Source organism: Vulpes lagopus, chromosome 3, assembly GCF_018345385.1.
Source record: "Vulpes lagopus strain Blue_001 chromosome 3, ASM1834538v1, whole genome shotgun sequence".
NCBI classification, from domain to species: domain Eukaryota; kingdom Metazoa; phylum Chordata; class Mammalia; order Carnivora; family Canidae; genus Vulpes; species Vulpes lagopus.
Genome location: NC_054826.1, coordinates 159,293,729 through 159,314,685, shown reverse-complemented (window position 1 = coordinate 159,314,685; position 20,957 = coordinate 159,293,729). Strand labels below are relative to the sequence as shown.

The 20,957-nt window shown below is 42.0% G+C and overlaps 1 protein-coding gene across 5 annotated transcripts in view; it reads left to right on the top strand.

Annotated features, from left to right (window-relative positions):
* Positions 1–20,957, top strand: part of ST6GALNAC3 (ST6 N-acetylgalactosaminide alpha-2,6-sialyltransferase 3) — a 507,075-nt gene that overhangs the window by 207,705 nt on the left and 278,413 nt on the right. For all 5 annotated transcript variants that reach the window (XM_041747350.1, XM_041747351.1, XM_041747352.1 and 2 more), the window contains one exon: positions 12,374–12,568. In XM_041747350.1, the coding sequence (XP_041603284.1) occupies positions 12,374–12,568 (195 nt within the window). The remainder of the gene's footprint in view (positions 1–12,373; positions 12,569–20,957) is intronic.

Sequence of the window (20,957 nt, the reverse complement as noted above, 5' to 3'; positions counted from 1 at the left end):
ATTTGGCAGATATTGTCTTTAAGTGAACAGGCATTCGGTTTCCTAAGCATCGCCTTGTGAATTGGTGGCTCAGTGCTGGAGAGTACACTAGGCCAGGAGGTGGCCTTGTCCTTGCGGCTGGGCAGGCCCACGGACGCAGGGTTGAAGGTGGTGAACCATGCCGCACCCACGCGGGCTTTCAAGACTGTTCACGGATTACTCGTGTGTTTTCAAGGTTTGTGTACACAAGACTTCTGACTTGGCTGCTTTTGCCAATGGGGAAGCACTGGTGAACAAGGCAGCTAGAGCTTCTGCTTTTCAAGAACTCAAGAACTTTCTATCAGGGAAAGAGATACTAGGCCAACCCTTGCACCAGTGAACAGTGATATGCAGGGGAGGTTCGGTATATTGTGGGGCAAGCCCTGTAGCAGTTGTGCAAATTCAATCTTAGGGGCTTAATTCTGCCAAAACAATACCCACCCAGGCTGGGTCTTGGGCACCAGAGCTGAGATTTTAGTTAAAATATTAAGATCTAGTGCAAGTTAACTCCTGTCAACTGAATGTTGCTAAATTTTGGGAAGTGCCTTTGTTTCTCCACATCTACTTATTGGTAAGTCTTCCCCTGGAACTACCTTTGTGAATATTTTTATGATAATGTTTACTGAGCAAATCTGAGTATTTGACTTGTAGAAGCAACAAATCTCCAGAAAGACCTTCATCTTTATGCAGTTGCATATAAGATACAAAACCAGACATTTTCTTATTTTAAGAAATATGCACAGAAAAGAACATTTTCATAGTCTCTTTGCTTTGATTTCAGACCTTCAACAAACTAAACTCAATTTTAAAACTCCTCTTGTGAGTGCCGGGGCTTAGTGGGAGTGGTTCAACCAGGTGTTTTAACCTGTCAGTGTCTGTATACGTATGAGACTGAGCCTGATTCTGTTCTATACAACTGGGTGAAACATGGTGGAAGCTCCTTTCCAGATAAGGGTTAAAAAGGAAATAATCTCTTTTGATGCAACTTTTTCTCAGCAGGTGCAAAATAGCTGCAATCAGGTAGGCTTTGGTAAGTGGCAGCTGCTATCTACCAAGTTGAAAGATCACAAATTCTCACCCCATTTCTATTTCAATTACATAGACACTGGGTTCAATTTGCAGGCTTTTGAAGGCATCCCTAACTCTGTGATAAGAAATGGGCCTTGACCAAGCGTGGGGCCATGTACACAGCCGTGCTGCGAGCTTCACTTGTAGTGACACTAGCTCAGGCCCGTCAGGGTTCCTGGGTCATCATTATGGTGTCATTAGACATGAGAGCCAGCTAGGATCTTGAAGACATTCCATTGTCTGGATGAAGAAATCAGGGCCTAGAAAGGATACTACCCTTACCTGTAGTCATGTTCATTATAGGCTTATCAAGGCATGGTGCTGGCCTCCAGCTGCTACTTGTTTTGTGCTACAGAGGTCAATATACCAGGTCCAATCGATGACTATCACTACTGCCTAGAGCATTGTGTTGCTAGGATTCTGAAGTTGCATCCTGATTCGAGAGGCGATGGTGCTGGGCTTGATGAGCAATGCCTGTCTGTAGAGAATGTGGGGGCCCTGTGTTTTCTGAATTTGATTGGAAGATGGAGGGGGATTGGTAATCAAATAATTGCCTTATGATTTGAAGCATGTTTCAGAACAAAGTGCTCTAGAGTCTTCCTGGAGGGTCAGGACCATTTCATGGGAGATGATGGTTAGATTTGGTCTTGAAGAATAATTAGCAGTCTTCCTCCCAGAGAAAGGAAAGAAGAAGACATTCCATGAAAGGAGAATAGCCTGGGCAGGGCACCTAATATGTGAAGAAACAAAGGAAATTAATGCTCACTCATTGCCTGCTCCGTGCTGGGCCCTGAGGTAGAGTCTTTATGCATTACATCATTATTTAACTTTACTCAACTCATTATTGAAAAGGCTGAAAATGGAGATAAGGATTGTATCTGGCACTGCGTTGACCTCTTCTTAGATTTCGTTACCCTCTTCAGAAAACTCATGATGATCCTGGCTATGAATGAGAAGGACAAGAAGAAAGAGAAGAAGTGAAATTGACCATCCAGCCTTTTTCCCATTTTGACCTCTCCTTCCACCCCTCATTTCCTCTTCGCACACATTGCAGGTGGTGTGTTCTGTGATAATGAAAAGCATCAGAAAAGCTTTTGTACTTTGTGGTTTTCTCTATTTTGAATTTTTTGATCAAAAAACTGATTAGCAGAAAAAAAAGACTCTTTAAGATTTTATAGGTGAGGAACATGGGCAAAGACAATTAAAATGCTCGAAGTCATATAGCCAAGTAGGGTGAGATATTAGTTACTGGGGCTCCAAAGGCATGTTAGTGGTAGCTTTTTTAGAGGGACAGGGTAAATGAGGAAGAGTGGATTGGGGAGGAAGGATAGCATTGGTTTGGATTTGGACTATTAAATTTGAGTTGCCTCTGGGACATCTAAATAGAGAAGGCTTATAGGCTGTTGGAAATATGGCACTGACTGATCTGTTTATGATAAAAATATAGATCAAAGACTCACTGGTAACAGACTTTGTGTGTATATTTCTAGGCCTCTGCCTAACAGTGGACATCTTCTGCCTTTGCTACCATAGCACAGGAGACTATAAGTAATAAACTAATATGCTTTATGTTGCGTGAGCGATTCAGATTACTGCCAATGCAATATTAAACCCAGAACTGATAGGAAAACTGTCTTACTGGGAAATTCAAGTGTTCTTGGCACAGTACAATTTATTAGCACCGTGAGACCCGTGCTCTGGCAAAACTCTACTTGTGTTCAGCAAAGACGTTTGAATAGTTGTGTTCCTCTGCCAGGGTCAACTTTGGCCCTCAGGAGGACGGTGTCCGCTCCTTAGAGAGATGTGGGGAGCTGCCACAGTTGACACCGGTGCATGGAGATGGGGTATGACATGCATATGTGGGCAAGGTCATTGATCCGCGTCCAAACAAAGAGGGCTTTAAAAAAATATTTTTTTTTAACTTGCGCATTTTCAGAAAGAAGAAAAAAAACAAAACAAAAAGGCTTTTATGTTGGTGAATTCCAACATCCTGGGCAACTCCAGGACTTTTTGTTATTCTTTCTTTGTGGACTTGTGGTTATGGCTCCTTTAGAGTACAGAGTAAGGGATTGGTGTTTAAAATAACCCAGGTCCCATTCCTGATTCACTTTGATCTCTAGGAGGAGGAAGAGGATGAGGATAATGGTGATGAGAAAGATTTTGATACCACCGTACTTCATTGATTTTCAAATGTTTTTCTTCCCACACATCCGAGAGTGAGGTGCGGGTTATACTCAATACCACCTTGCAGCCACTCGCAGCCTGCAATGAAGTTAAATTCTCCCAGATAGGATTTGCATTGTTTCCAACAGTCACCTGGGGATACTACCAACCTGAGACCTTTAAATTGAATTATTTACTGAGAGTTTTCTGGAATCACAACGGTAGTGTGAACTTGTATCAAAAACCTGCATGAGTACCTGCTTGTGGTTCGAATTCTCAGGGGAGATTATTTTTCCTTTCTCTTCTCTTGCTGTGCCTTTCTGAATGGCAGCTTTATTTCTGGAATATTCTAACTTTAAGGAAATAGCATTGTGGTGTCTTAGCTTTTTGCAGAGGTCTGTTATTAGACTCCCCATCTTGCTTTCCTTTCCACCATATTTTGAGTAACCGTGTATCTGACAATTGACGGTATCTTATTGTTGATGAAATACTGTTACCGATAAAAGCTAACATTTACTGAGTGCTTTCCCTTTGCCAGGCAGTGCTTTTAGGGTTCTTCATAGGTAGTAACTCATTTAAACCGTTAACAATCATAGTAGGTAGGTACTGTTGTTTCTCCAATTTCAGGTAAGAAAATGGAAGCACAAAAAGGTTAAGAGCAACGTGCCCAAGGTTACATACATCGACTCGTGTAGCGTTACCTGACCACCCTGAGTCTACTGATAGGCTACTGGTGAGAATCTGTTTCATCCAGGTAAAGTACTTGCTGACGGGTCTGGACAGAGTCACAGGAACTGGGTAGCAAAGGGGCTTTAGAGAATGTTGAGATGCCAGCCTGAGAGAGGGAGGGAGGAAATGACAGATGTGACATGAGACTTCTAGGCATCCACACTTCCTTTCCTACTTCACTGGTTATAGGGAGAATCACGCGGGGTGACAGGTCTCAAAGTGTTTTTAAAGACAGATGCTGTACAATATTAATGTGGTGTAGATTCACAGAAAAATTAAGGGTCCCATCATTGTTTTCAGGGTTGTCATTGTCATCATTGTCGTGATGTCTCCGGGGATGACCCCCTCCCTCATGACACCGGGATCACCAGAAGTTATCCTCATCTTCTGTGTCCTGAACAACCTTGAAAGTAAAAATTGGATTCTAAGAGACAAATTCATCTCTGTAAGAGTGAAAGATGCCAAGCAGATGTTTATAGAAACTAAAAAACAAAAACAAAAACAACAACAACAAAAAGGCCAGTGGTCTATAAGGGGGCAGAAAATTAAACAAAATTACCTGGTCCGGTTACCTAATTATCTTCATTGTCTCTGGTTAGTTAGCACCTCTCTTCCCTCTCCAGAAAGCCAGGGGTACAGAGGGACAGCAACAGGCAGACTGGAAGATATTTGCTCCCCTAAGTTCCAAGAATTTAATGAAAAAAAAAAAAAGAGGTCACCTCTTCAGGCTCACCTTCTTCAGGGCAATCTGTCCCAATCTCTGATGTTCTCATCATGAGAACTGGCCCTTGGGATTAAATTTCCCTGTGTCTATCTGCACAGCCACACGGAGAGACGTTGCTCTCTGGGCCCCTCGTTCTGCATACTCAATACCAATCTGCAGCTCTATCTTGTGTATCTGAAGAATTTTGATTTCTCTCTGCCCTGTGACAGGACATATGCCGAGGCAGTATGATCAAGATGAAAGGCAAAATGAGATAAGCTGGCTTTATGTAATTTTTCAAAATGAAACAAACTCAGTCAATGTAGCCATGATTGTTTTCATTGGATATTATAGCAGTTCGAAAATCAAATCAGGACAGGAAAAACCTAAGTCCTCTCCTCAAACAATATGGGAAAGATGTGTAGGCGTACAAAATATTTATTGACAGTTTTCATTATGGTTTTATATAGGTGTTAGACCATTCAGTGTGACCCCTTATCGTGTCACCTGACAGACTCATAGTGCTCATGCTAACTTGAGCTTCTCTATGGTGTTTGCAACTACAGGGGATCCCTTTGGGCAAAAAAAAATCCCTGAAGAAATTTTGGTTACCTGTAATTCCTCTCTAGGACTCTTCTGCAGAGAATAACATATGACAGTGGTGCCCATGAGAATTCTATTGCCTTGGTTTTTGTTTGTCGCGTTGGTAATTCTTACTGGACTGTACCTGTTTCTGATGGTGACACATTGACATGGGTTCCAGATTCTTAAAACAGGTCACCATATTGAAGGCTGTCTGCTAATTAATTTTTTTTTTAATGAAACCATCAGCATTATGCTGTTTCGCTGCATCTTCCTTGTGTAGAGGGATTGCAGAATTGTGGAGCTAAGAAAGGAAGACATCTCCATGTTAGCCTGTTGGTTCCTAGGAACTGCTGGTAATGGGACTCCATTCTATTGATTGACAAAGGGCACCTAATATTCTCTAGCAGAAGTGGAAAAGTAATTGCTTTATTTTCCCTGAGTGCTAACCAATGGTACCCTGACGTTGTCTTGTTAGTACTGGGAATAAAGCCAGAATTAAATTTGCCTACAAATTACTGATTTTGAGGTAAATATAATTACCATGCTTCAGATCAGCCACTTAATTTTCCATATGAATTATTTTGTTTATTGACAACATGTATTACAAAATCTACTTAGGGTTAGTACCAGTTTTTAAAATTTCCGAACCGGTCCTCTAAGAGTGTCCCCTTCCGTATGAGTAAAATCAACAGCTGGGTTAATTCATACACTGGATCACAGGCTCTGGAGTCAGAATATCTGAGTTAAATAACTGCGTTTAATATTTTCTTGCTCTGTGACCTTGGGCAAGTCACTCAGTCTCTCTACATCTCTATTTCTTTGTCTGGAAAATGAGGATTACAGACGTATTTCTCCAACTCATTACACTCTCTAAACATTGTCTTCTACTAAGACTCTGATGACTGTTCATACGTAAATACTCTATCTGGACTTGAATCCTGGTTCCCCTTAGTAGGAAAAGAAAAACCAGTCGCTAAGAGCAACAATAGCAGTTTTTGTCTTGAGAATTTACTGTCTATGAGTGATATCTGGTGAAGTGGCCCATGTTGCTCTTGTCATTGTCTTTCCCAGAAGGGTCTTTCCCACCTCCTCATCCACAGACCATACCATGTCCAGAGTGAGCTTCCCAAAACAAATCTGGTCCTGTCTGTCTCTCACACAGACCTCTTCTTTGGATTCTGTGGTGTAAGTCCAGATGCCTTGGTGGGATATACAAGACCTTCCAGAGTCAGATCCCCTTCTGCCTCTCTAGAGTGGATCTAGAGAGATCCACTCCTCCTGCCCTCCTCAGAGTCTACTCCCAAACTACATTTCTTTTAGGCCATTACATTTTCTTCCGCAGCTTTATGCATTCTGAGATGCTACTTATTCTCTTATCTTGATCTTGTTTGGCATTCACTACTGTCTTCTTGATGACCTCAATGAGTCTGTCCCCAGCTCTGTTGCCTAAGGTATGGACTCCGCCAATTTAGGTCTGGCCCCCTGTTACTACCTCCCTGCGTCATCCCCCCTTCCAACAAATGGGTGGTGTTTTCCCTCAGAGTTCACTAGAGTTTAATAAGCAGGATCCAGCGTGTTGATTTAATAGATAAATAAAACAAATGAAGATTTTATCTGTATACCCTGAGCTTTGCCAATTCATCCTTGTACACATGAGAAAAGGCTTTATTGTATTTTGGGAGAACCACATTTGGAGCTTGGCCAATGGCACAAGGTAGAATTAAATTGATGATACAATTTTGTACATGGGAGAAGAATTTTTATTTGATAAGGTCGCAAATATGTAGTGGGTAGACACTCGTCAATTTGTGAGGTGTTTGGGCACTCATATAAATAACACAATCAATGCCAATATTTATTATGGATAAATGACAGCATATGGACAAAAATATATACAGTTTTATCCTGGAAAGCAACGAGTTTAGTAATTAAATAATACTACTTAAATGGAAACATACAGCTTTATATTATTGTTAATTATTTATGAAAAAGAAACCAAAAAAAATTTATCAACTCGCTAAATTAAAAAGGTAAAGACTTCATCCTGAGGTTAAAGACCTTAGGTAGAAAGAATAAAAACATACAAACCTTAATATAGCTTGCAAATTTGCTAGGTACAAATATTTGCAATTGTTTTCTCCCTAAATCATGAATTCTCTGTGGGTGTTATTTTGAAATAGGTATTTCTGCTATAAGTCTGATAAATGATATTCCAACTCTAAAGAGCAAGCAACTGGAATGCCACATTTTTGATGCATATTTTTGCAGCACAGAGGGGATTAAATTCTAAATGTCTCAGCTGTTAAAGGCCCCTTCAGACTTGCCCAAAATGAGGAACAAAGAAGGAGAAAGCTTTCCCTAAAGCAATTCATCAGATCTATTTGGGCACAGTGACATTCTCTCAGAGCTTGTGTGGGTAAGTTTCACTGAATAGTTCAAGGGTGTGCAGCTGCTTGGAATATTTGAAAAAAAGATATCTCCAAGTTTTTATCATGCAAGCACATGGGCTGGCCAATTCTTACCAACTGGCTAGTGGCCAAAAAGGCTCTGACAATTAGTAGTTATATCATGATAATAACATCTCCCATTTTTGAGTACTCACTGTGTGCCAGCGCGATGCATTTTCCACCCGTTGTATTATTTTAAGACCATACTTCTTTTTTTTTTTTTTAAGTAGACTTCATGCTGAACACAGGCTTGAACTCAAGACTCTGATGTTGAGAGTCATAGGCTCTGCTGACTGAGCCAGCCAGATGCCCCTAAAGTTCATACTTCTGATCTTAGAGGAATAACCTATTAAATTCTTTTTTTTAATTAAAAAAATTTTTATTAGATATTTTATTTATTTGTTCATGAGAGACACACAGAGAGAAGCAGGAACACAGGCAGAGGGAGAAGCAGGCTCCCCACAGGGAACCCAATGTGAGACTCGATCATGGACCTGAGATCATGCCCTGAGCCAAAGGCAGATGCTGAACCGCTGAGCCACCCAGGCGTTCTGAGGAATGATCTATTAAATTTAATGCCTATTTTTGCAGTATGAAAACTTTGTCAGATGGAGCTTATACATTATAAACTTGGTGAGTACTTGCTGCTGTTTTTTTCCTACCTAGTTGCTGGTTGTTGGATCTGAGATGCCTCGATTACTTGAGTAAAGGCAGCAGTGATCACTTCCATAAACAGATGGGTAGACGTAGGGCATAGAAATAGGTAGAGTCTTCTAATTTGTCGAGTGCTGATGGACTCAAAACAATCTCTAGAACAAGTCACTGATGGAATAAGCTTAAGTAACTGGAAACAAGGCACCGTGGTGTGTTAGATGGCAATCTCAAATATGATGACGTGATTGATGCGTTTTCACTTGATTGGAAAGTGAAGAATGTTTTCGTATTACAAAGCATAAGCACTTTTATGCGTTTCTCCTTTCATGATCCTAATGTAAGATGGATGGGACAGATAACTGGATCTGAGTGAGTTCATTTGGCCTACTATTTTTTTGTGTTTCGATTTGAACCCTGTCTACTTCCTTACTGTCATCTCCCACCGCATACGGTCTAGGTACTCTTTTGACCAAATCATTTGCAGGTTTCTAACCGACTTCAGGCCTTAGTCTATGCTGTTCCCTCTGCCTGGAAAGCCTTTCCCATCTTCGCTTGTCTAACTCCTCCTCATTCTTCAGGACTCCTTTTGAATACTGCCCCCCTGCCCCAAACCAGCATTCCCGGGACCGTCCCATGCACACCCCTTCCCACTTCCTCTGAGCTGGCCCAGCGCCCTGTGCGTGACCTCCACTACCTCATTTGATGTTTGGCATCACACCCTTCTGTTTACTTTCCAGTTGTCCTAAGGTGTGACTCTGGAGGCGCTGTCTTATGGTCTTTTATGGTTTTATTTCTGCTTCTCAGCACCTCACCAAATCTGTACAGGCACGGGCTCTTGAGTACGTGGGACTTGAAGAAGGAGATACATTCCTGTACATCATACACAGTAGCATGTTGTGACTTCCCCAACACCCCGGACCCTCTCTCTCTCTCTCTCTCTCTGTCTCTCTCTCTCACACACACACACACACACACACACACACACAGTCTCATTGCATTCTGCTAGACTTCCAGGAGCCTCATCCACAGTTTGCGTTGTGATCGCCGAAGCTCAAGGTCATGCTTTGGCAGGAATGACTGCCAGGCGGAGGCGGATGCCCATCCGTGTTGCATAGTGTCGTCCTCGCTGTCTCCAGTGCAGAACGTGCTGGAACTCCTGCATTTTCTGGTGAAATTTCAGGGGGGCAGGGTATCAGCCCTCTGAGAATGCTTTCATGTTCAACGAGAGTGCTGAAACGTAAAGAAAGGCAGAGACTCCGGTCGAGGCAGGGCCTGAGCCATGAAAGGAACACCTCTGCCCCCCGCAGAATACCATTCCGGGTCGAGCACAGGGGTGTCCGTGGGGCTTCCATTCTCCATTTGCTCCCGTCATCCTCTCTGGGCTCATTATTTGGTTCCCTTTGATAAAGCATGGGAGGCAGACGTGGATTACTAGGGAGCAGACTTTGACAACTGTGATTTCATTTCAGTTTGAAGCCTCTCTCCACAAACGGTTGATTTATTTTCCTCTCGTGTATGTATTATGTGTGGCTGTGTAAGATCAGGGAATTCAGAAAGGCCCTCTGTGCCTTTGTCCCCAAGCCCCCAGCCATGCAATGCAGTGCAGGTACCAGGAGGGCCAGAGAGCCCTGCCGATCTCTGGAATAGACAAAGGCACGGATCCCATCTGAGTCTCCTTCAAAGAAAACTGCTGCTTTGCAACAAGCTCCCGGATGGCGATAAAAAAGGTTCTTACCTGTTTACTTAATGGGTGACTGGCCTCTTTGCTTTTATTTAGCCATCTGTTCTGGTCTGTGTCCCTTTAAACTTGTAAGATCCATCACCTCATTTAAGCTGTTACCTTGACACATTGCAATGTTGTGGACATAATGATTCCACAGAGGAGCAAATTAAAACAGTTTTTCATGATTAGAAGGTTAAATGAGGTAAGGCGGTGGGAGTTAGTGGTGAGATAAGGGGTTTTGAGGAAGCAGAACTCAAGGGACTTTCGGGTGATTGAGAAATGAGGCTGGCTTGACGGAGGGATGGGGCCTTTACAGATGATGGGGGCTGAGCAAGAGCAACAACTTCCTTTGGGGTCTCTGGCTTCTGGGGGCTTATTCCACTGTCCTTATAGAGACTGGGATCGTGGCCCAGGAGGGGACAGGGGCTGGCTTTGGGTTCCTTTTTCTCCTTTGGGATGTTCTGTGAAGAACAAAGAGAAGCTTATTTCACCAGGCAGTGGTGAGCTGGAAACACAACAATGACGCATACGCACTCGTGCTGGGAACGTTATCTGGCCTCCCTTAAGTTTGAAGAAGAATCAAGGGCCAAGACTAGCTTCACGGAGGAATATCTCATTGCACCTTCACCCTGGACTCGAAGGCAGGGTTGTTTCTGACGCCTGCCCTCGGCTCCACATTTTCTTCTTGCTCTAGACTTGACCTTCCACCTGCCCCCCAGATGGCTCCATTCAGATGACCCGCCATCTGGATGAAAACGAGGACTTAGAAAGCCCAGGGTTTTATCCTCTTAATCTTTTAAATCGGTTCTTGCTCTGACTGCTCTGGTTTCTCCTGATAGGACCAGTGTCCTTGCAGTTACCTATCTAGACTCAAACTCTCAGGCATCTCCGAATTTTCCATCAGCACCTCGGTCCCATCAGGAGCCACGCTCTCTGCCTACCTCCTAAACTGAGTCTCTCATATCGTTTTCTACCTTCGTGCCCCTCACCACTGCTCTGGTGTCCACCCCTCATTCCTTCTGTCCCAGCAAGGTGGAGCAGCGTCCTAACTAGTTGCTGCCTATCTTTAGTTTCTCCTGCTCTAAAACATCTTAAGCACTGACGTTTGATGGTAACAGTCACCTTTAAAAAAATTAAACAAGGGAACAAACAAAACCCCCTTTGGTTTTCCGTCACCTAGCAAACTCCGTAGACTCCTCAGCGTGGTGCTGCAGGCGGCCTCCATACGGTTACCATTTGGGTTTCCAGCTTTTTCTCCTCCTCTGTGCCCCAGGAAGACAAAGTGCTGTGTAGCTATGAGTAACCCCACGTTTCTTGCTGCCTTGTGGTGTTGCCTCTACCTAGAAAGCGTCACTCACACATCTGTACCGATTAAAACTCATGCATTTTATCCAGCCCCATATCAACAGCATCTCTGCTTTCCCCCACCCCAGTCAGCTGCAGTTGCTCCTGCACTTGTTCCATGGCAACACGTTTACAGGAATGTTCTTATGCTGCTTGGCATAGATTTTTTTGTCCCGCTCATATTCTTAGCTTTTTGAGTCTTACCTTTTGCTTGTTCTATAGCACAGGCGAGGTTTCCTGCGTGTCATGCGTGCTGGATAAAGAAACAAAGTAGTTGTTGATAGAGTGTCTACAAGGACGTGAAAAATCCATCCACTTATTTGTTCATTTGTTGATTCGCTCAAATGTTTCTTGGGCCCCTACAACTGTGTTAAGGACCTGGGGTTCAGAGAGATCATTATGACAGTATGTGCTCTTTCTCCAGGACATCACGATTAGATGGAGGAAAAGTCACATAAATAATTATACGATGAAATATATGCAACAATAGATGTGCCTGCGAGGTATGAGAGCGGCAGGACTACTTGTTTCCAGTAGGGCAGATAGGTTGGGGTGAAGGGATGATGGTGGAAGGGGACTGAGCAGTTAGGAAGGGCTTCCTGTAGTTGGGAATGTGTGGTTTGCATTTGGAAAATGGAAGAGAAGTCGTTGAGGAATACAGGGAGGCGAGGAAGGGTAGGGATAGAAGGAAAGGCGATGTAAGAGAGCTGCCCTGCTTGCTCTCAGAGGCTCACCAAAGCGACCCGGTCACCAAATGATTACATTCTGTCTCCAAGTGAAATATCCTCAAGGGCACAGTCCTTTGATCCCTTTGAAAGAAAAAGCGAGAGAGAAATAAAGAAACCTCCCTCTGTGACTACTTTTGGTTGAAAGTCATTCATTTGTTCATTCATTCACTCATTCTTCTTCTTCTTCTTTTTTTTTTTTAATGTTTTGTAGCGAAAGTCAATGATTGCAGTGAGCTTCATAGCCGCGTTCCTCTTCCTGCTGGTTGTGCGCCTTGTAAATGAAGTGAATTTCCCACTGCTGCTAAACTGCTTTGGACAGCCTGGCACAAAATGGATCCCATTCTCCTACACATATAGGCGGCCCCTTCGAACTCACTATGGCTACATAAATGTGAGGACACAAGAGGTAAGACCTCAGAGGGTTTCCTAGGATTCGTGAGTATCCAAGGTAACAGGCTCCCAATCACTGAACTTACTCTCTCTACCCCTACAGGCTTCTTTGGGTCCCTGGCATTTTCTGTCTTCTCATTCTTAGACGTTTACTGACACATGCCTAAAGTCTGCTGACCCCGCTACACCAAATCCTCTGATTCACTAGCTTCATGTGGAGTTGAGGAGGCAATTACTTGTTTTCCTGGTGGTTTGTGGCATAACATACATATCTTTCTATTTCAAAACTCTGATCAGCAGTTACCAGCTGGAGAACTGGCTGGCTTTATTTCCTGGAGGTCAACTGGTTGGGGACAGCTCTTTGTAGAACTGCAGAGAAGCATTTATTTTCTTTAAAACTCTGTAATCCTTAGACCCGGAGCTAGAAAGGCCAAGCTGATTTTAAAATTCTCTATGGCTGCAGAGATAATGGGATTTAAAGAGTCTCCAAGTTTAAAGGGGTTAAAATCATTTAAGTCCCTTAATCACTGAACCTCTAAATCTTCGTAGCCATTTGGTAGTACAGGAGAGGATGGAGGCATATGGACAACTGGAAAGTATGCTACAATGTGCTAATAGCACGTTTGCAAGCAAGGATTTGTATCGTGGAGGGAAGTAAAAAATAATGAACCTCCCAAAATGTGTGAAGTGTCAAGAAGTGGTTAATACAATTGTTTTCACTATTTGTTTCTATAGGGTGGGATAAATGCGAGATTAATATTTATAGACGTGAAGTCCAAGGCTATTTGAAGTTGTTGGTGACAAGGGTGCAAGTCACCTCACTGGGAAGAGTTTTGGATCAGATCCCATTGGAAGGCCACGTTGTAGAGATACTAGAGAGGAGACTTAGGTACAAAAAACTAGCTGCTCCTGTCCTGAGAGCTATTCTTTTTTTTTTTTTTTTCTGAGAACTATTCTTAGTATCCAGGGAAGATTACTGAAAGCTGGCTTGGCCCATCCCCTTTTGTAAGCAATATTGTACATGAGTCATTGCTTCTGGTTAATTTGGTTTTTTGAAAATTCTTTTCTGTATCTGTAGGATTTACAGCCTTTTTATTAGACCTTTAGAGTAAAAAGAAAAAAGCACCATTAATAACTGGTAAATTCTTAGGAGCCTTGCTTGATGTTTATCCTTTCAATGGTTTTAAATTAATTTTTTTAAAAAGTGCCCATTGCTTGCATTTGTTCAGTGTCCTAATAAATTGATTACCTGTATAAAGATGGATCTCTTAGAGAATCGTTTGTGTCACTCTCATCTTCTGTTACTTTCATTTTTGTCTGTTACTGAATATTCTGTAACTGCTGGATTGTGTCGATCATCTCACAAGTGCCTGTTGCAGGTAGAAAATGAAACGTGAGTAAAATGTCTCATGAATTACTCTCATGAGTGAAATCCCACCAAATATTAAAGATCCTGTCATTTATCTAAATATTAATGGATTGGATCTTGGAGCAGTACTGGAAAACTGACCTGAAGATGCAGTTCTTTAATTAAAGTCACATCAACCAGGCTACCTTTGAAATTCTGTTGGTATAGTTTTTAATATAGTGAATTTATCAGATGATACTGATCATTATTTTGCTCCCACAGAGGGCCCATCTTGGGAGGAAGTATGATTCCTGGAAAGAGTTTTTAAGCTTTGGAGGCACAGGCATGGGTTGCGTGCCAGTTCTGACATGTAGAAAGTAAGGACAGCAACAGTAACTGTCAAAATTATTATAAATACCAGATTGGCAAAAAATTAGGAAGCTGACTATAGCAAGTGTTGGTGAGGATATAGAACAATAGGATTTTGTTTTTGAGAGAGAGAGAGAGGGAGAGAATAAGAGTGAGCCAGGGAAGTGGGGGCAGAGGGCGAGGGAGCAAGAGAATCTTAAGCATATTCCACGCTCAATGCAGAGTCTGACGCGGGGCTCGATCTCACAACCCTGAGATCATGACCTGAGCTGAAATCAAGAGTTGGATGCTTAACTGACTGAGCCACCCTGGTGCCCCTAGAACAATAGAGATTCTTATACACTAGTATGGGTAATATAAATTGGAACAACCATTTTAGAAAAAAAATAGCTTCCTGCTATCGAGTGGAGTTGAAGATCTGCAATACACCACGCCCCAGAATTTCCAGTCATTGAAATACTGGAGACGTTCATGAGCACATGCACCAGGAGGCTTATGTGGCAGCATTATTCAAAATAGCTAGAACCTGGAAGCAACCCAAGTATCTGTCAGAAGGAGAATGGATTAAAATTGTGCTACATACCCTGAAATACCCTACAGCCATGAAAATGAAGAAACTGCTATGCATGACACTATGGATGAATCTTACATAAACAATTTTGAGCCAAAGATGCAAGAATAATAAAATGCAGAGTGTGATTCTGTTTCTAGATCACAGGAAACAGCAAAACTAAATGATGTTGCTTAGGGACATATATCGGAGATAAAACTACAAAGAAAAAAAGAATAAGAAAATTATCGTCGTAGAAGTGAGGAGAGAGTTTGTTATCAGGGTGGGTTTCTGGATATGTCCTGTCTCTTGATCCAGTTGGAAGTTAATGGGTGTTCACATCCTGAGTATTTATTAAGCACACGTTCATGTTGTTTCACTTCTGTGCATGTCTATTTTATAATAAAAAAAAATTCAAAAATATATCCTGAGCCCAGGTAGGGTATTTACTGACCAGGAATCATTACAAAGCATTTCACCTAATTTAACAGCAGGAAGTAATTAAAAAGAGGCAGCGGGGCATTAAGCAACCTAAAACAAACTAGAAATATTTGAAATAGGCAATTTTACCAAATGCAAAGACTTAACAGATATACAGGTAATTTATTCCTCTAGTCTCTGCATGACCGAGAGTTTCCATATTGTAACATGAGTGCAGGTGATGAGCGGGAAATTTTGCATGGAAGTTGAAAAACAATATAATAATATCCAAAGAGAGGATGGATTTTCCTCAAACAGTTTTAGGATAAATTGAGAGGAAAGCAAAATTTGGTGGCTCTTTACCTCCCTTTTCATTGATTTCATCTTTCCTTCTCAAGAGTTCCACCCCATTCTCACCCCCATGTCTGCGCTTCTCTCTTGCTCCCAAATGCTCTGTGCGCTGGCCCTCACCAGATAATTGGCCTCAGATGTAATCCTTGCCAGAGACGGTAGCATTTAAATAAGGCTTGCATTAAATAAGGGAAGAAAAAAATCTTCAAGAACCAAAGTAATGTAGCTTAAATGATAGGTGGTAGACTTGATGTTATGAGGCAAACAGCTTCAAGAGTGACCCTCAAACCTTGCTTCAAGGATGGCCACACACTCCTATGTTCCTATTCTCTCCAATTTAATCAGGAGAAGAGTCAATAGCCATGGCTTAGCTGAGTCAAGTGGTCACCAAGCTGATGTGTTTATTTTAATATCTTGGTCCTTGAGGTTTTCTCAAGTTTCTCAGAAGAAAGCACAAGCTTCCTAGAAACCGCCAGACTTCCAGGAATTTTTTGAGCATGCAGGCATGCCAGCAGTGATTTCCAGACAGACCTAGAACATCTGCAAACGTGATCATTGCCGATGATGGCTTTATTGCCTGATGCTTTAGCTGGACCAGACGTTGCTGCCACTGAATAAAGGTTTGATGAGCAAAAATGTTTACCAGAGAGGATCTCTCTTCACTACCGTCTAAAACAAAGTGGGGGTGGGGGGGGGCCAGAATTAGGTTGAAGATATAGTGGACTTTGGGGAGAGCTGGTTTGCTTGGGAGCAAAATCTGATTCTCTGGTTCCTGTTAAAAATGAGATAAGCTCTGGTCCCTTTGGCTCGGCTCAAGTGGAAGTATAGGCAGTCTTATGAATCTACGGCAGTCTGTCTTGAAGGCCTCACAGATGGTAAATTATACTCTGTTCAAGCTTGGCTTGATTTTATCAATCACCCTGTTCTTGAATGACCTATTCTCAAGGGAAGTGCCCAAAGTAAAAGTAAAAGTACAAGGAATACAAGAAAGATTAAACAGGTGGACTTGCTTATATTTTAGATTGTGGGAATATTTTTTTTCCCCCCTGGTTCAGACCCATAAAAAGGACTATGTTTTGAAAACTATGGAGACTTATTCTAGAGGATTTAAATTGAAAGAATTAAAATACCCTTCCCACCAAAGCATGGACATTCTAAAAATAAAATAATTGGTGGTTGGCTCCCATTCTTTGCCCTGTGGCCCTTCTCTTTCTTAACCAGTATAGGCTAAAGTCCTTATCTTTGGGGAAGGAGCAGTCTTGGGAGGCGGGGAAGTAAAATGAGTATCCATGAACTGGGTAAGTGCTGAAGTCCTGAAAGTCCCTGCTGGCCTCAGAACCAGGAATTCCTCATCAGTACTTCTGTTTGATCTGACATCAACCATAAGGTAGTACCAAACTGAAGTGTGGACCTAGGGAGGTTTAAGTTTTTCAGTTGGCCTTGTACTCCCCCTGCACTCCACCCCACTTTAATTCCTGATCCCCTGGCTGCTCAGATTTGCCCGCCAATGTCTTTACTGTGTTCATAATGCAACTCTCCATTTTACTAGGACTGTATCTGGGGGAGCCCACCTATAGCATTATGGCAGAGTTACTGTATTCTCATTTGACCTTGGACATGGTAAAAGCACATGACACCCAATGTGTTTCAAAAAAAAAAAAAAAACCCTACCAATGCTTGGCAGTAACCCATGAACACTGCTTTCTCCTTAATGCAAATGTTAATGATTTGTTTTAAAATTAAGGAATTGTGCCAGATGGGGAAGGTGTAAAAGGCTAAGTACTGTAGGGCTTGGTTCAGGTAGCCATTGTCTCTCCCTGTTTGAAATCATGGCCGATTTTGAGGAAAGGGAAGGAAATGAACTGCAGGCTAGATTCTGTTTGCTTTCTAGACCATGGAATTAGTCACTGTGTTGTCTTTTTTGTTGGGTGACCTGGTGTGAAGACACTGCTCAGAGCAAGGAACCTGCAACTTATTTGCATTAACTACTTAGATAAGAGAATCAGGCTCTGGCGATCAATAGGATGCCCAGCCAGATCTTCCTGGGGATCAGTGGGGGTGACAGGTGTCTCCCTCACATCTGATAAAAGAATATAACATGCTAGAGCCGCAGAAGATTTCTGGTGTTTGTGGAGGAGTGCCCTTTCAGCTGGTACCTAAAGATGTGCTAAGTGAAGAGACACAGGATTTCTGGAACATAGCAATCAAGTTGTAGGGCTGCATATTGATTTGCTTAACAATTTAATGAGGCCGAAATATGCCTCTTTTAAAAATGAGAACATTTTAAAGCCTCAAGTAGACTAAATAAGAATACTTAGGATCAGTTGCTGTGACAGACAGGCCGTACTAGCCTAATTAAAGATGTGCATAACATATTGATGTTGCAATAGAATTTCCTGAATTGTGGTTATAGCAACAATTAAGGAACAGAGCTGACTTTCTTGGCAATAAAAGCACACACTCCACAAATTCAAATAAATGTACACATGTAACTAAAACTGACATGAATAGGTTTTCTATATTTGGGAATATAGGCTTTGGGCTTTACATAAGTATATTGAGAGCAATTATATGCAAATGAATGTTCCAGAAGTTTAAATCTGATCAATTTAATTGTTAATTAAATTCTGAATATTCGCATTAGTGTAATCGTAAAGTAAAAGAAATTTCAACTATTAAATTGTTATAGAAAAGGAAACAACTAAATTAACATATCGTAAAGATTACTTATTTGGCATGTGCATATTGGATGCATCATTTTTAAGATAATTTATCTTTTCCCTAAGTACGAGGGCATATATTGAGTGGAGAGGAGGTGATATGTTTCTCAGTGGGATCGTGAGATAGCAACTCCCAAGCAGTGGCTGCATCTCCAGGCTGTCTATGCTCCAGGACTGCATGAGGCGGGCCAGACAGAGCTGCGGGCTGGAATAACTCCAGGAAGCTTTTGTGGGAGAGGTGAGACGTGTGTAGGAGAAGGATTTGGATGGGATGGAGAGAGGAGAGAAAGTTAGTTGGGGAAAAGAGCAGGAGCCAAAGTTCTGAATAGACACTGCCCATTTTGTTTCCAGTCTTAACACTCCCAAGAGGCCAAGTGCATGACACCAAAAGTCAAGGTGGATTTCTGCTGGCCATGCTGGTCACCGCCAGTGCCTCCCACTCCCTTGATCCATTTCTTACCTCTTTCTGGTTCTGTCAGCCTTGTTGCTAATCTCTTGCCTCCTCATTTTGTTTGGCTGGTTACCCCAAGTCTTGGAGTGCTCTTACTTTGGTCCTACTGTCCCGAAAACTACATGTGGGGTCACGTCTAATAATGCTTCTCTCTGTGTACCCCCCACATAGACATGGTGTCCCGTGCCCCGGGGGCCCCCACAGGCACTGCTATAGGCCTGCATGATCCTCCGACTTTGCAGAGAAGGAAATCAGACACCTGTGGGGGCAATAAGTAGGCCAACCTGCCTGGAATGCAACTTACTCTTGGGAATAGAAGGTAAACTGTGCATTCATTGAGTAATGGTGATGTAGGATGTGAATGGGATCCCTGAAAAGGGAACAACCATGTGTATACTTAGCAAAACAGTAATATATACATAAATACACATTCATGAACCAATATATATAAACATGTAGGAAATACATACATACATATGTATACTTTCATGGATGCAATTTCATGAAATTGAAATTGCTCCCATGCTCACAGGACAGTTTATATTTTCTTAAATATGCACATACTATATATGCATGTATACTATATTACATAATAAAATCATTAAAATATATGATTAGCCAGTTAGGTGTATGTGGTGTCTCTTATGCTTGTCTCCTCTCTGCCACCTCCTTATTACAGAAATAGTCCCTCCTTTCTGATGACAAGGGTGAGCAGAAAATTCAGGCCAGTGATTGGCCAATCAAGTGCTTGGTCAAAAGATGGACACATGGCTCAAGAGAAACTGTTTAGAATTCTTCCCAGATTTTATTGTTTTCTGGGTAATGCTATGCTCTTTTCTTTGGTCATAGAGCCATTGAGATGTGATTCTCTGGGTGGTCATAGAGCCATTGAGATGTGATTCTCTGGGTGGCAGTGGAAAGAACAAGACCAAGGCCCTGAGAGAAGCAGAAGTCAGTTGCAGAGCTAAAGCGAGGGCCTGAACAAATGCTCTGGTGCTGAGACCAGCCATTCCTGAAGCCAGTCTGCCTTCCTCTGTGGTTTGGGCACATAAGCTAATAAATCCCTCCTTTTTACATGTGCTACTTTGAACTATGTTTTGGTCACTTGCAACCAGGGTCTTAGCTGATACATACATTATATGTTGTAGGTGTTTTGTAAGAACAACAACCAAACATTTTGAAACTCATCTTTAAACAAGGGGCTGCCTGCAGAATGAGAGGAGCTATTTCTCCAAATCCATACTCCATACCTGCTGGGAGGATGTACATGAGGAGACATGTCTGTCCATCCATTGGTCAGATCAAGTGTCCACAGAGATGCACACTGTGTATCTTCTTGCTCAGGGATATATATTTAAGAACCTAGCTTGTTCTTTTGAGGGAGTAAAGCGAAGGTCACAATGTCCCAAGGTCATCAGCCTGAAAAATGGCCAGACAAGACTGATTACTTACTGACTTTCTAGTCTTACTCAACTGATAAATCATATAGTTTTATTATAATTATTCAGATGAAATCTTCCCTATTGCTATGAGGCATCATCAGTCAAAATAGATTGATTTTCACTTTACAAATCACATTCGTTATTGATGAAAGATCCATTATTATCATAGTTTTCAATGTAGTAATTGGTTCCCTAGGAAGATACAGGGAATTTTATTCATCACAGAACCTTAGGTAGATAAATGCCCATTTGCCAGCTGCCATGTTAACACACTTGAAAGGGGCCTCTCAGAAATTGAAATTTATTTGTGACAAGCAAGGAAAGACAAAACAGAGCACCCATGCATGAGCCCCTTGATTTGAGTGTTGAAAAAGATGACCGTACTAGGGCCCCAATGATACGAGCTTGGGTTCACCTTTCCTCAAGTTCCAGCTAATAGTCAACAGAATGACTAGCACAAAACCATTTATCAAGTGGCAGTTAGTATTAACCATGAATATTAGTCAATCCCCAAATATTTAATACGTGCTTGTTCAGTTCCAGATCATGTGCTAGGGATCAGCAAGAAACCTCACTTTCCAGAAAAACTAAAATTGGGATTCACCAAGAAAGAGAATGAGAAAGACCCAGTTACAAGTGTCCCGGAACAATACCACCTAAAGGGCATTGACATTCAGCACCACAGGTTTATTCCACTGCTGTTCAGAGTAGAGAACGTTCAAGTAATTTCATTTAAAAAAAAAATTATTTATTT